Here is a 16,499-nt window from a genome sequence, read left to right as displayed (position 1 = left end):
GGGAATTGAACTCAGAACCTCTGGAAGATCAGTAGAGCTCTTAACCGTTGAGCCATCTCTCCAGCCCAACACTTGGTTTTCTTTTTAAATTTTCTTTTAAAAAATATTTATTTGTTTATTTATTTATCTTATGCAGATGACTCTGCTGCATGTATACCTGCATGCTAGCAGTGGGCGTCAGATCCCTTTATAGATGGTTGCGAGCCACCATGTTAGGGCTGGAAATCAAACCTAGGTCGTCTGAAAAGCAGGCAGTTCTCTTAACTGCTAAGCCATCTCTCCAACCCTTTATTCTTTTAATTTACTTATTTTTATTTTATGTGTATGAGTGTTTTGCCTGCATATATGTCTGTGTGAGGGTGTCAGATCTTGGCGTTACAGACAGTTGTTAGCTACCATGTGGGTTCTGGGAATTGAACCCTGGTTCTCTGGAAGAACAGTCAGTAAGTACTCTTAACCACTGAGCCATCTCTTTAGCTCTTACATTTTGTATTAGTTTTTTTTTTTTTAATGTGTGTGTGTATACGTGCATGATCACTTGAATATGTGTGTGCATATATGGGTACATATATGGAGGTCAGAGGCTTTTCTCCTGTCTCGTGGGTTCTGGTGATTAAATGCAGGTCAGGAGACTTAGGAGCCTTTGAGAGCTGAGCCATCTCATAGGCCTCACACTGAGTTTTTACCACCTTACATTTCTGTGTGTTCTCAGACTACACAAATAGAATCAGTATGCATCTTTATTTTGCCCAACAACCTATCTTAAGATTTGTCTGTGATGCTGCATTTGCCAACATCTGTTCCTTTCTTATTGCTGAGTAAAATTCTGCTACAGGATGCCAAGCATGATGGTACACACGAGCAGTCCAGCATTCAGGAGGGTGAGGCAGGAGGATCAGCAGTTCGAGGCTGATCTACTATCTACTGAGACATAGATCATAGATAGGTAGGTAGGTAGGTAGGTTGGTAGATAGGCAGACAGACAGGCAGACAGACAGACACATCTATCTTATAGCACTATCTCATGGTGTGTTCATCTTTTCTGGGGACTCCAACAGGCTGTTTACCTGTAAAACCCTATTTTAAAGCAATGCCTAAGGGGATATTGGAGGCATCTAACTTGGAAGACATGGATAACTCCAGATAAAGCCCATCCGTATGGAAGTTCTGGTGACGTCAGGGCAAAGAGCAAGTTCTAGATAGAGCAGTTGGGAGTGAGAGACAGGGTGAGCCTGGTACAGCACCAGGCCAGAGACCCCAGGACTGGGTCACACAAAGCAGGTGTGTTTCTTCAGCAAGAATATATTTCTCTGCCTCTCCAGGTCTGTTCTGCTTGCACAATCCCTTACTCAACCACTAAAATCTGGAAAACAAGACTTGTTTGTTTCTGATTTTCCCAGAGCTGTCGGCCAGAAAAGTACAGAAATAGCAAGCCATACCCTGCAATACACACAGAGCTCATTTCACTTCTTGCCACGCTGGAGACTGGAGATGGAGGAGTCTAGATTTCCATGCCTAAAATAAACAAATGAACAAATCGTGCAGGCCTGTGATCTCTCCACATGGGAGATTAAGGCCAGAATATCTTGAGTCTGAGGCCAGCCTAGGCTACACTGCAAGACCTTGGCCCAAAAACAAAAACAAAACAAAAAACTACCCAACAACAACATACACCCCAATAAATAAATAATAAAGAATTAAAACACAGATTTGATTTTATAAATAGCTCTTGTGGGGCTAGGGACATGGCTCAGTGGTTAAAAGCACTGGTTGCTCTTCTAGAGGACTGGAATTTGATTCCCAGTCCCAACCTGGAGGTTCACACAGTCTACAGTTTCAGTCTCAGGGGATCCGACGCCCTCTTCTGGTTTCTGTAGCCACTACATGCATGGGATGCACAGGCATATTATGTAGGCAAACAACTCAGGCACATAAATAAAAATAAAAGTTGCAAAAGTTAAAAAGACAAAAGCCAAATAGTCCTCTTACCCTTCTGGGAGGTCCACCAGGTAGAGGCCCAGTTTCCTTCCTCCCAGCCTCCCAAGCCATTCCCATGCGAGTAATTCCCAAGAGGATGGACCATAGACACCATAAGAATCAAGACTTGGGCTGGAGAGATGGCGAAGCAGTTAAGAGCGCTGACTGCACTTCTAGAGGTCCTGAGTTAAATTCCCAGCAACCACATGGTGGCTCACAATCATCTGTAATGGGATTTGATACCTTCTGGTGTGTCTGAAGAACATGACAGTATACTCACATACATAAAGTAATAAATAAATCTTTAAAAAAAAAATCAAGACTTTATGAACTGTAGGCTCCTTCCAGTAAGATCCACAACCCACATCAACATCTACTGTATGTCAATCATGCAATCACCAAAATGTCCAACTGTATTACAGGAAGCACAATATGGCCCACTTATTCTAACCAATAAGATTGCCACACCACAAGAACAGACCTATCTAGCCAGTATGGTTGTGGAGTGGGGGCACTGGGGTATGACCTTGAACTTGTACATTGCAGAGATTGCCTTCTTTATGATAACTTATGGTGCCGTAAAATGCAAACAGTACATAGAAAAATAAACCACCTCTGAAGTTGTTTGTGTTCCTCTATTCTCTTATAAGCAAATGGAAACCTGGGAGTTTTCCAAAGCCTCGGGGGACACATGAACTCCCAGCTCTCCCCGAAAAAGCCGGGACTCACATGGTTCACCACCATCGCTCTGTCCCTGGCGCGTTGCAGACAGCCCTACTGCCCACTCTGTCCACACAGCCCTAAGGCTGAGATGCACCTGCACTTCCTCTGTTCTTTGTGGCCACTTCCAATGCGGCCTTTGTGTCAGGAGACAACGCACCTGAGCCACAGGAGGAAGTGTTGATCCAGAGAAAGCCAATGCCCAGCAGCGTCAGGTGGTGTCTTGGCAAGTGTCCAAGCTGCCCCAGGAAACAAGGGACATTTACAGTGCTACAGCTCATCACATTGACTCTCCTCTGAGTCACCTGAAAACTCTGCTTCTGCCAGGAGACTCCTCTGGCCATAATCCCACAGCAAAAGCGGTGCCAGCAGGCCCTCTGGGCTGTAGGTGTGCACCTCTGCAAACCTGGACCCTCATGAAGGCTATGGTCAGCCTGCATCCAGCCAGGCCTTTAGACCCACATTAAGGGTGGGGGACCCTTGGTTGTTCTGGGGCTTGGATCTTTTGTGTATCCTTTGTTTTTCAGTGCTGGGAACCAGACCCAGGGCTCTGCCTTTGCTAGGCAAGTAGTCTAACCCTGAGCTAGTGAGAAACAGGATCAGCAAATGTAGATGCCCCTTCACTTTCTTCCCTCCTCCTGATCTGGGGACCAACAATGAACCTAAGGGCAGGGACAACATCATTAGCCCATAGGACTAGAGCTGTTGATCCCCTATGACCCATACAGCTGAGCTGAGGCAGAGGGATCAAAAGTTTAAGGACAACCTGTGATACAGAGAGTTGTAAAGCCAGCCTGGAAAACTTAGGGAGACCTTGCTTCAAAATAAGAAGTAAACAGAGGATGGAGATGTAGCTCAGTGGTAGAGTGCTTGCCTACAACACCAAAAGCCCGGCATCAACAGAAATAAATGAAACAAGACTTCCCTATAGGTCTCTCATATAAAATCAGATCATGGGTACAGAGGACAAAGAAAAGAGACTGGCTTACAAAGAAAAGAGCCCAGTCAGGTATAATGGTGCATGCCTTGGATCCCAGCACTCTGGAGGCAGAGGCAAGTAGATCTTTGTGAATTCAAGGCCGGTGGTACATATAGTGAACTCCAGGCCAGTCAGAGCTACATAGTACAACCTTGTCTCAATTTAAAAACAAAACAAAACAGAACAAAAAATGAAGACGAAAAGTAGAAAAGTAGGATTTCTCCTCCTTCCTTCCCAGTTGGAGCCTCCAGGAAGCCCAGAGAGTAAACAGGGGCCATAAACCAGGACACAGTGGACCTTGGGGCCCTGTCCAGCCAGCAGGTTTAAAGAACAAACAATCAGCGGCCCTACAGCTCTTGAATAAAAACAATGGACAGTGTTCCCTGGGGAAGAAGAGGCGGAGAGATAGCAAGCGACAGAGCCTCACTGTCCCACAGCTCTCTGCTCTGCCACCACCTCCCACTTTGAGCCTCTCTAAAGTCCTAGGGCAAGGTTTTCTATATTTTTCCTTTTTCCTTTTCCACCAGCTGAAACAGGTTTTCTGGGGGGAATTTTAGAATTACCGCCCCCAGGGGGGAGGAGGCCACAGAGAAGGGGGTCTGCTCTTCTCTGTATACAGAACTTCACATGGCTCTGCAGTTAACAACAGGTCTGAACACATTTTCTTTGAAGCCTTTCTGAACAAGAATAAAAAATCTGGGGAGATGAGGTAGCAACCTGGCTCAATTCTCTTTTAAGGAAGAAGAAATTTTAAATATATAAAGGCATACAAGCTGGAAAAGGAATTTATCGTAATCTTATAGAATCTGTTTTGATGTAAGCTTTATAAAATTTAGGAAGAAGGAAACAGCCCAGTGAGAAGCCAGAGAAAGACATAGCACCTTGACAGCCAGCGAGTTCTCTCTCTGTTCTTTTTAAAGATGCCTCCAAGTTGTCTTCCAGACCCAGAAGACAGAGTTTGTCCTGAGGATGTCCTGGCCTGGGGTTCTATGTCCTCAAACTGTACAACCAGGTCCTGTACAATGCCCAAGAGCCTCTGGTTTACCAGTGTCCCTTCCCTGTCATTTTGCACACTTTGGATCCACAACCAACTTGCATAGAGTCTTGGGAGCAATTAGGTTTCATTTTGTGTACAAGTCACACAAAACACAGCCGACCGTGGCCTGTGAGCCACCCCACTGCTCACTCTGAACACAGTGAAAAGCTCATTCCTTTTCAAGCATGGCCTGAACTTTGCAGACAAAGCCTGGGATCACAGCCTTGCTCAGCACCCCAGGAAATGAGGCCTGCCTTAAGCAGCAGGGCCCAGGGGCTGGAGCTGTCACAGACAGGTAGAGCACTTGCCTAACTCACTCATGGCTATGGGTTTTATCTCTCAGGGGGCATCAGAGTAGGGGGAATCAGGGTCCAATGGTCAGTCCCTGAGCTAGGGTCAGCCAAAGGCAGAGCCTTCCTCAGTCCATAGAACAGAATGCCATTTGAAAGTGAGGAAGGGATAACATAGAACTGATAAGAATTTAAATTTACCTTGAGCAGATAAGGATCCAATCCTGCAAGCTCGTGGGTGGAGGGGTCTGCCCTGAGGGCTCTTGTCTAAGGTCCTGACTACAGATCCAGTTTTTAGGTCCCCCTTCCTTCCCTCTTGGTTGGCTCACCCTCCCAAACTTCCAAACCTCACCTCCCTCCTATCGGCCAGGAGTACTTCCCCAGTTTATCCTTTTCCTGAGTCTCAAACAACCCCACACCCGACTTCTTCCCTTCTTTGGTTAGTTTGCATTCTAAGACAGTAAAACTAGTCCAAGCTGGCCTGGAACTCACTGTACAAGGAGCCTCAGACAGGTCCACTAGCCCCTCTGCATCCTGATTACCAGAATTTCAGGTGTGTGTGATCGCATCTCCCTGCAGTTATGTTTGGTTTTGTCTGGTGAGCAACTAATCAAGGTTTATCTTAGAAAGCAAAATTTAAGTCTATCCTCCAGAAGGAGGCGCCTGCAGAGCCTGGAGGCAGCAAATTTGCTTTGTGTTCTTCTGTTCTTTGATTTCATTCTCCAGCTTTTAAAGGACTTTAGGAGGCTGAGATAGTGTACTGACAGAGCAGGCACAAGCCCTGAGGCTGTATGCATAAAAACAAGATTTTTAAGAAGATTCTAGAGGGGTTGTAAACCAAGCACTTGGGAGGTAAAGACAGAAGAATAGAGAATTCAAACTCCCTCCTCAACAACAACAAAAGAAGAAAAAAGAAAAAGAAAAGAAACACAAAAACCAAGTCTCTAGACTTGCCCATTCTAGAATAAGCATCTGGGAAAGGGGGTTATTTATAGGTCAGTAGTAGAATTTATGTGAGGTACACAAGAAGCCCCCAATTCCATTCCCAACCCCACAAAAATCTTTTTTTTTTAATTTTTAAAAGATTTATTTATTATATGTAAGAACACTGTAGCTGTCTTCAGACACACCAGAAGAAAGCATCAGATCCCATTACAGATGGTTGTGAGCCACCATGTAGTTGCTGGGATTTGAACTCAGGACCTTCGGAAGAACAGTCAATGCTCTTAACCGCTGAGCCATCTCTCCAGCCCCCATAAAAATCTTTTTGAAAATAAACATTCAAGCGGGGGGGGGGGGGGGGGGGGCAGTGGTGGCACACGCCTTTGATCCCAGCACTTGGGAGGCAGAGGCAGGTGGATTTCTGAGTTTGAGGCCAGCCTGGTCTACAGAGAGAGACCCTAGCTTATAGAAAGCTGTAGGTTCTATGCCCAATTATCTCTCTGCTGACAAAGGAGGATTTTGTATGGATGAGGTCAACCTGGACTATACAATGAGACCTTGTCTACACTCACACACTTTCTGTCTTCCTTCATCTCCCTGCAGCATCCCAGCCACACTGGCTTTTATTCCTACCCTCTGCTCACTCACTCACTCACTCACTGCTTCTTCCCTTGAAGGGACAACCTGGAGCTCTCCAGCACTCTTCAGGCTTGTCAACCTCTGCTAAAAAAAGACTTAACTTCTCTCAGCTTCCTCTGTCCTGCCACCCTTCCAGCTTCCGTGTCTTCTATCTTCTCCCCGTTCCTTCCCTTAATCCAGATACTTCTGTCCAGGCTTCTTTACGCACTGCTGAAACCGGCTATCGCTCGGGTGACTCCCAAAGTGGCATCTCCCATCCGCAGCTGTCAAACTGCCAGTTCCCACTCACTATCTGAGCCTCCCTGCCGGCATCCCGGGCTATCCAGTGTTTATATTCATAGGGCTGTGGAGGGAACCCAGGATCATGTGCATGTCAGGCAAGTGCCCTACCACTGAGCGGCAGTCCCCACCTGGACGTAGGGTTTCAGACTGCCATCAGCGGGCTGTATCAGGGTGGAGAAGATAAAGATGATGGGGTCACAGGGCCTAAAGCAGTGATTCTCCACAGATGGGTCAAGACACCTTTGGGGGTGGCATATCAGATATCCTACACAGCAGACATTTATAACAGCACCAAAATTACAGTTATTAAGTAGCAACAAAAATTATCTTTATGGTTTTGGGGGGCGGTCACCACAACATGAAGAGCTACGTTAAAGAGTCACAGCATGGGGCTGGAGAGATGGCTTAGTGGTTAAGAGTGCCGACTGCTCTACTGAAGGTTCAAATCCCAGCAACCACATGGCGGCTCACAGCCATCCGTAATGAGATCTGATGCCCTCTTCTGAGATATCTGAAGATAGCTACAGTATACTTACATATGATAAATAAATAAATCTTAAAGAGTCACAGCATATGCCGGGCGGTGGTGGCGCACGCCTTTAATCCCAGCACTTGGGAGGCAGAGGCAGGTGGATCTCTGAGTTCAAGGCCAGCCTGGTCTATAGAGTGAGTTCAGGACAGCCAGGGCTACACAGAGAAACCCTGTCTCAAAAACAAAAAAACAAAACAAAAAACAAAAACAAACAAAAAAAAACAAAACAAGAGTCACAGCATTAGGAAGGTTGAGAAGCGCTGGTGTAAAGCAACATAACTTCTTCCTGTCCAGTTTTCACTGTTTCTCCATCACCGCAGTCAAAACGATTTTTCTGGTACAAATCCCACGCAGCTGAACCTGCTTTAAATGTTTCCATGGATCTCCAGAGTTCCCTAGTTCCTTAGGATATGTAATCTGAAACTGCTGAGTTCCCAAATGTACCTCTACTCTCAAGAAAGTCCCAAGCAGGGCTGGAGAGAAGGCTCGGGGGTTAAGAGCACTGACTGCTCTTCCAAAAGGTCCTGAGTTCAAATCCCAACAACCACATGGTGGCTCACAACCATCCGTAATGAGATCTGATGCCCTCTTCTGGTGTGTCTGAAGACAGCTACAGTGTACTTAGATATAATAATAAATAAATCTTTAAAAAAAAAAAGAAAGAAAATAAGTTCCAAGCACCCATGCCTCTATGCCTTTGCCCAGGGTGTTCCCTCTGCCTGCAGGGCCCCTTCTCCATCTCCTTCACCTGTCTAACCTCCATCTTTCATTCATCTGTCATATAACTTACATCAAACTGGCTCAGGGCACAGATTAGAAAAACTTCCTCTAACCCTTTTAGTTTCCTGACACAAAAGGCAGCACTCTGCAGACTGGCACGACATCACTCAGACACAACACAGTCACGGTGACAAGGCTTTGCTTCTGCATGGACGCTAACTATAAACTTCACCATACTCTGCGCTCAGCCAGCATCCAAGAAACTGCACCTGAGAAATACCCAAAGAACTGGAGAGATGGCTCAGTGGTTAGGCTTGCTTGCTGCTCCAACAGAGGACCTTAGTTTGGTTCCTAGCACTCATGTTAAGTGGATGTTTGCAACTACTTGTAATTCCACTCCTAGGGTATTTGGTCTTCCCTTCTGGCCTCTAAGGTGTGTGTGAGTGCATGCACGAACATATACATACACTTAAATCTTTTTTTGTTTGTTTGTTTGTTTTTCTGTTTTTGGTTTTTTCAATACAGGTTTTCACTGTATAACCCTGGCTGTCGTGGAACTCACTCTGTACACCAGGCCTGCCTCTGCCTCCCGAGTGCTGGGATTAAAGGCGCACGCCACCACAGCCTGGCTGACACTTGAATCTTTAAAAAACATTCAGACTCCAATCTTTTCCCTTCCCCATCCACGTCCTTCCCTAAGATTCACAGCCCTGAATGGGTGCCACAGGAGAACTTGTTCTGAAAAGCTGGACACCCTCCAGAGTATATTTCATCCTCTCTGACTTCCTGCCTTCTCCCTACAAGAAGCTGCCGCGGGTCTACCAAGCCATCTGTTCAGAAGACAAACAATCTAGCAAGAACTGATATCCCACAAAGAGACAGCAACTTGCTGTAGGCTGTAAAGCAATTTTGTGGGGGTGGTAGCCAGGCCCTAGGGCCTTAGGTTGGACATCTTGAGATTCCCAGGCCAAGCAACCTCCTGCAATTCTGGCTTGTGATCCTCTGGCCTAAATGCCATACATAATTAGAAGTTATAATCCTGCAATTCCATGATGACATCTTTCAAGTTAAATATACTTTAAAACTTTTTAAACGCCAAAAGGAACTTAAAAATTTGCCCACTGTCCCCACCTGTCTCCAGATTCCCCTCTTTTCTATTTCTACTTCACTTGTGAGCAAAAGCTCTTTAAGTTGCCAGTGTCCCACAGGAGAAGGAAGCTGCCAAGCCCATTTACGAAGTGGCGTTGGAACAATTAAGAATTGATTGCTCTGTGGGAAGGAGTTTCACTTCCCTATTCATGACTACTCGCTGCGCCTTCGATCGTATCAGTTAGAAAAATATCCACGACAATCTCTCAACCCACCAGGTGATCCTTGGCCAAAGTCCAAAGGCTATTTTTAGACTAACTAGGGACCCAAGAGGAAGGTGAGGAGTCTGTCACTGTGATTCGCACCTCTAAAGCGTCTTTGTAAGCCAGTTCTTGCAGCTGTTGGGCAATCCCAGCATCGCTGTGGGCACCTAATGGGGTCGCTTTTGAGGAACTGAGCTGCAGGACGAAAGGCAGTCGCACAAATTGCCCAGGAGCGCCAAGACGTGCCAAGCGCGCAGAGTCCAGTCTCGCCCGCCCGGTCTCTCGGACAACCAAAAACAGATAAATCCACTGTGGAGGAGTGAGACTCCGGTTCTCTGGCTCTTTTGGGCAAGAACAAACGAGGGAGGCAGCATCTACCCTCCCTTACCAAGAAGTCGAAGGGGGCGAACGCTGAAAGTATTTGGGAGGCAAAAGAGCAAAACTCGCCCTCCACATGCACCACGGCTAAGCGCCCGGGTGGATACTGGGCTGCGGTATCAGCGCCGAGGGACCAACCGAGGTCGCCAACGTGGCCAGGGGCCGGTCTTTTCCCCACCAGCGCGAGAAGGCTGGCAGGGCCATCAAGCTCCCACCTGCGCGTGGCCCGCCTGTGCACCTGCGCGCCCCAGCCAGGCTGCCGTCTGCTCCGGGCTCCAAGCCCCGTGCAATCCCCTTCCGACCCCCCTCCTCCGCCGTTCGGCCCGCACCAACCCTGCGGTCCCCTCCCTTCTCCTTCCCCTCCCCCTCCGGTCCAAGCCGACCCCGGCCGCAAGCCCCTTCAGGACGCTCCGCAGTTTGCGGGGACAGAGAGGGTCTGCTGATTCGCCGCTCACCTTTCGAAAGTAGTCATCACCCTCTTTCTCCAGCGGCTGGGGGGCCGCGGGTAGCAGCGCGTCGGTCATGCTGGCAGAGCGGGAGTCGAGGGTGAACTGAGGTGCAGTGGCTACTAAGGGCCCCAGGAGGCGCCGGGACCCGCCCCCGCTCCCGCCCGGACAGACCAGCCGTCCCGCCGCCCCGCCCGAGCCCTAGAGCGCCAGATATCTGGAGCTCCGCCCCTCCTACCAAGACCTGGACGCAGGCAGATCCCCAGCCTGGAACTCGGTTCTGCCATCTAGGCCCCGCCTCTCCACCGTCCAGTCCTATAGGAGGCGGATACCTAACTCTGTAGCCATGCCCCGCTCAACCCAGGCCCCGCCCACAACGAGCACGGTCCTCCTCCAGCCCCGCCCGAGACTGAAGCCGGAGCCCTGAAGCCCTGCCCTTAATTGTATAGACCACGCCCCTGCCCCGTGCTAGTGTTGAGTGCGTCTCTGCCGGGAGTCTAGAATGGTGCTCCTGCTGAGCCTTCGATCTTAATCTGCGTGTTGGTTAATAGCTCTCTACCTTGTGATCTTCAAGGTGGCGCAGCCAGCGGGATAGGGGTTTCAGCGGCCGTAGCGAAACCCAGATTCGCCCCTTTCTCTGGAGCCCTAGAAGTAGTAGATGCAGAGAGCGCTAAATGCACGGTTGCTTTCCCACCCAGGGACTTGGACATTCATGACCAGTTCAATCGCTGCTCCGAAGCTTTTTAAAAGCTCTGGCCAGGGAGAACAGGAAAGCTGCTGGAGAGAACGCCAGGTAGCCGAAGTCGTTGTCGGGAGAGGGGGCCACCTACTGAGCATGCTTTGTGCACAGGAACTCTTCAGGTGTCTTCAAGGATGCTTCTTCTTAGCCAGAGTTCCCAGCTCCGGTTTTCTCAGTTCTCAGGCCCAAATGATTCTTTCTCTGGCTGGTCCGAGGTTGCAGGTATCGATGTGGTTAGTACAGAAGTATCAGGGGGTCCCTTAGGCGTTTGCGGTACCTCCTACTGGAGAGTAGGCAAACTCTGACGTCGGATATTGCTGGCACATAGGCTACAATCCATCTGCAGAGACCTAGAGTTCCCAGCCCGCAGACTCCTTCCTCGCCGCCGCCACCACCACCAAAGAACACCTTTGTCTTCTGCCTTTGGCGGTCTGTGGGTCGCAGTGTAAACCTCAGGTTTAGCTTTCAAAACTAACCAACCGTTTTCATGCCCTTTAAAAAGTATTTTAGGGCCAGGTGCGTTTAATCCCAGGATTCCGGAGCCAGAGACAAGCGGGTCTCAAAGCCAAAGCTACACAGAGAATCCTTATCTTGAAAAACAAAAACCAAAAAAACAAAAAACAACAAAAGGGGTGTTTCTATGTTAGTGTCGCTGGAGAAGTGGCTCAGAGGATAAAGGTGCTTGCCGCTCAGTCTGACAACCCGAGGTCCATTCCTTGGGACCCATAGGGTAGAAGGGGCAAAATCCAACTTCCACAAGTTCTCAGATCTCACACGGGCGCCTTGGCACGTGCATGCCCCCCCCCCACCATACACACAAAATAAATAAATGTAAAAACATATTGAAAGTAAATATATATATGGCTTGAGAGTTTTAAAATAAGTACTTGAAATAAACAAAAGCAACAAGTTAGTAAGTAAAATAAATTAAATCCATCTGGTCATGAGAAAAGGGCTACTTAAGTGTAAGAAAGGTCCTGCCAAAGGACGTGATGGCACAAAGGATGTGATCTCGATGCCTTTCAGGAAGCTGAAACTGCACTATTGTTGAGTTTGAGGCTAGCCTGACGCCTTAGTTTGCTTTACACTGCTGTGATAAAGAGACTGACGAAAAGGAACTTGGAGGAAGAAAGGTTTTATTTGATTTCTTCCTTACTTGCATATATCTTACATCACTGAGGGAAACCAGTTCAGAAACTCAAGGCAGGAACACGCCAGAGTCAGGAAATGAAGCAAAGACCTTGAAGAACACTGCTCCACAGCTTGCACAGCCTGCTTTTTTTTTTTTTTTCATTTTTAATGATTATTACTTTATGTGTATGGCTGTCTTGCCTGCATGTATGCCTGCATGCCTTATGTATGTGTCCGTGGAGCTCATATAAGGGCATCAGATCCCCTGGAATTGGAGTTACAGGCAGTTGTAAGGCTCCATGCAGGTTCTCTTGAAGAGCAGCCTGTGCTCTCAATCACTGAGCCATCTCTCCGTCCCCAGCCCCCACTGCCTGCTTTCTTATTCAACTCTGAACAACCTGCAGAGAGTTAGGACCACCCACAGTAGGCAGGGCCCTCCCACGTCAAATCGACATAATGCTCCAGAGACTTGCCTACTGACCTATCTTATGGAGGAATTTTCTCGATCAGACTCCCTCCTCTAGCTAGCGTCAAACTGACCAAAGACATTAACCCACTACACTGGGGCTCAGTGGAAAGACCCTGTGTCCATATTCCAAGAAAGACGGAAGGATGGAAGAAAAGAAAGAAAAGAAACCTATAGAATCCTAACCAGCAGGACTCTGAGGCAGGTGTTTTGGGGAAGAGCTAATGAAAAAAAAATTTTTCTTCCTTCCTAAGTCAATTGAGTATCACAAATCAGTTTGACACAGGCTCTCTTTAATTCATTGGAAATGTGCTGGTCTGGGGCTGAGGGTTAAACACAGTTACTTTGGTTCAGGCTCCAAGAGTAGTGGGTTACTGTGTTAATACTCATGAACTTACCAGTCATATAACCTCCACTCTAACCAGAACTTGAACAGACAGTGTGCTTCAGTTTTAGCACCCTTGGACCTATAAAAGGCCTCAAAGGATCTTCCCTCTTCAGGGGCGAAGACCTAGGTTCTGAAGACAGGAGTGGCCAAGGGCACACTTCCCATCAGTGTCTTACCTCAGGCTTGCTGCCTCCTCTCTTCCCTGTCCCCTTTGGTACAGTCCCCATCTCCTACTACACTGGAGTTTCAATTGCTGTTTTGTGTTAAAATACTGACACGCTGTATAGTCCACGGTAGTCTGGAACCCTGGCTCCTCCTGCTTCCTGTTCCCAAGTGCTAACCTTACCAAGCCTAGCTCAAATCGCCTTTACAGTTTGTTATACATACAAGCCAACTTAACTAATGTGGACTTAATAGTCTTTTAAAAGACTTTTTATTTACTTTTATGCCTGCATATATGTGTGCTGGGTTCCCCAGAACTGGAGTCACAGGTGATTTTGAGACACCTTCCTAGGTTCTGGGAACCAATTCTTCTCTGTAAGAGCATCAGCCACATTAACCACTAATCCATCATCTCTCTAGACCCTTTATAGTTTTCTTTTTCTTGTTTAGATTTATGTATTTTATATATATAGTGTTCTGCCCACATATAAGCCTGTAGGCCAGAATAGGGCACCAGATGACATTATAGGTGGTTATTGATGTGTTAGAACGGTGGGTCGAGTCAGAACATACTACACACTAGGCCCAAATAGTTCCACGTGTAAGAGGTTTAATTGAGAGGGAGAGAGAAGGCAGTAGCTCGGAAAGAGAGGAAGGGGAAGAGAGATGGAGGAATGTTCCCTGTGTGTGTATGTGTGTTTGTGTGTGTGTGTGGTGTGTGTGTGTGTGTGTGTGTGTGTGTGTGTGTATATATATATATATATATATATATATATATATATATATATATGGGTTCTGACGTAGTGGCTGCAGATAAAGGTGGGAGGTGAGCCCAATGGATTCTGGGAATATGGTGGTTGTTGCCCTGGCATCAGGTCTGTGGACCCGCCCATGCATCTCCACAGGCTTTGGATGCTCTGATGCTAACAATTATGAGCCACCATGTGGTTGCTGGGAATTGAATTCATGACCTCTGGAAGAACAGCTATCTCTCCAGCCCCCATTTATAGTTTGTTTGTTTGGTTGGTTGGTTGTTTTTTTTTTCTAAGATATTTAGACAGCTGGGCAGTGGTGGCACAAGCCTTTAATCTCAGCACTTGGGAGGTAGAGGCAGGTGGATTTCTGAGTTCGAGGCTAGCCTGGGCTACAGAGTGAGTTCCAGGACAGCCAGGGCTACACAAGGAAACCCTGTCTCAAAAAAAAAAAAATATTTAGACAAATTTTTTTTGAGACAGATTCTCATTCTATAGTTCAGGATGTTCTCACTGTGTAAAGCCTTGAAGCCACCTATCTGTCTCAGCCTCCCAATTGCCAGAATTATAGTCATGAGCCACCGTGACTAAGTCGATTTGTATTTTTAAAGGCAAATACATCATCACCATGAGAGAAAACCCAATTGTACTTTGCCCTATAGAGAGAGGCTTGTAAAAAGTAAATACAATAAAAACCAAGATCTATTATTTAATCTACTCTGACATCATTGCCTCTTCTAGCTGCCTGGTTTGTTAAAGAAAAGAGCCTAGGGATGTAGCTCAGTGGTAGGGTGCTTACATATATGAGGCTCTGTGTTCAACACCTAGCATAGTACAGACACAAAGGAGAAAGAAAAGGAAGCTTTTCACTAAAGACATACCAGCCCATCTAAAACTAGCTCCTCGATATGTGTCTTCAGAGGTCCAGCCAGCATCCATCCCCAGAGTACATGAGCTGTCTGAACTTTAACCCTTACGTGTACTCAAGACCAGGTACCTTGAGACAGCCTCATGACTCACTTCCCACGGGTGTCCTTCTATACTAACTCTGATCTCATTGGGACCAGGAAGTGAGACCTGTTACTGCTAACCCAACAGGGAAGCAACATCAGCCTTACTTGTCTCAACTGCTATGAAACAAACAATCAATCAATCAAACAAACAAACGAAAAACCTGGCATTGAATTGTGTATGGTAGGACATGTGATCCCCCTACTCAAGGGGACTGAAGCAAGAGTATCAAGAGTTCAAATCCCTGCTTGGGAGGTAGAGGTGGGAAGAAGAGAAATTCAAGATAAGAGTGGAGAGATGGCTGAGTTCACAGGGGCCTGTTTTATATCTGTAGAAAAAAAGCTGAGAATGTCAGAGCACATTGTAAACCCAGTACAGGGCAGGGAGGCAGAGACAAGAGAATCCCTGGAGCTCACTGGCTAATCAATGAGCCCCACAATGTAGTGAGATATCCTGTCTTAAAAACCAAAGGGGCGACTAGAATATATATTCATTTGGCAGAGGACTTACTAGTATACAGGCAGTCCTGTGTTCCATCCCAAGCTTCATACCTGATATATAGTAGTATATACCTGATATATCTTTTTAAAGACTTATTTATTTAATATATATAAGTACACTGTCACTGGCTTCAGACACACCAGAAGGGGGAATCAGATCCCATTACAGATGGTTGTGAACCACTATGTGGTTGCTGGGAATTGAACTCAGGACCCCTGGAAGAGCAGTCAGTGCTCTTATCTGCTGAGCCATTTCTCTAGCCCATATACCTTAAATCTTAACACTTGGGAATGGGAAGCCAAAGGATCAGAAGTTCAGTGTCCTCCTTGGGTATACAGTGAGTTCAAGGCCGGTCCAGGCTTCCTGAGATTCCCTTACAAAAACAGAACAAGAATTTACAAGGTAGACAGTCTTTCTAAAGACCAACACTCAGGCTTAGCCTCTGGTCTGCACACCACACCACACACACACACACACACACACACACACACACACACACACACAGTCATGTGTTCATGTACCACACATACATATACACTCACAAAACAGAAATAAAAGAATATCCCTGACTGAACTATCTGAGATAGAAGCTACCAAGTTCTCTAACAATAAATGACCTAACAGCCGGTTTGTGGTAGAATGGATAGGCGAGGCACAGCAGGCTCACATCATGGAAAGTGGCAAACAATGAAGAGAACACTTTGCTTTTACATACAAAATCAAGGGATCTCACCCTGGTGTTGCTGAGCAAAGGAAGCCAGACATAAAATACTATACCAGGGCCACCAAGGTACTTCAGTAGGTAAAGGCACTTGCCACAAAGCGTGGCAACCTGAGGTCAATTCTTGGAACCTACATGGAAATAACTTACTCCATAGGAAGGAAAGAACATACTCCATAGGGTTATTGGCATGAATGATGTGGCATGTATGGCATGCCCTGCTCCTGCAAACAAATAAACCAACATTTAAAAACGAAAGACATGAGTCGGGCAGTGGTGGCCCATGCCTTTAATCCCAGCACTTGGGAGGCAGAGGCAGGCGGATTTCTGAGTTC

General features: G+C 46.9%; 1 protein-coding gene across 1 annotated transcript in view; it reads right to left on the bottom strand.

Moving 5' to 3' along the window:
• Window positions 1–10,574, bottom strand: part of Rhpn2 (rhophilin Rho GTPase binding protein 2) — a 62,117-nt gene extending 51,543 nt beyond the window's left edge. The window contains exons 1-2 of the mRNA XM_031386197.1: window positions 10,532–10,574; window positions 10,303–10,372 (exon numbers count right to left, since the gene is read on the bottom strand). Coding sequence (XP_031242057.1) covers window positions 10,303–10,371 — 69 coding nt within the window. The 5' untranslated portion in view covers window position 10,372; window positions 10,532–10,574. The remainder of the gene's footprint in view (window positions 1–10,302; window positions 10,373–10,531) is intronic.
• Window positions 10,575–16,499: the final 5,925 nt, after the last annotated feature.

Source organism: Mastomys coucha, unplaced genomic scaffold, assembly GCF_008632895.1.
Source record: "Mastomys coucha isolate ucsf_1 unplaced genomic scaffold, UCSF_Mcou_1 pScaffold21, whole genome shotgun sequence".
Taxonomy (NCBI): domain Eukaryota; kingdom Metazoa; phylum Chordata; class Mammalia; order Rodentia; family Muridae; genus Mastomys; species Mastomys coucha.
The sequence above is the reverse complement of the archived record's forward strand: the minus strand, read 5'-3'. Positions and strand labels throughout refer to the sequence as shown.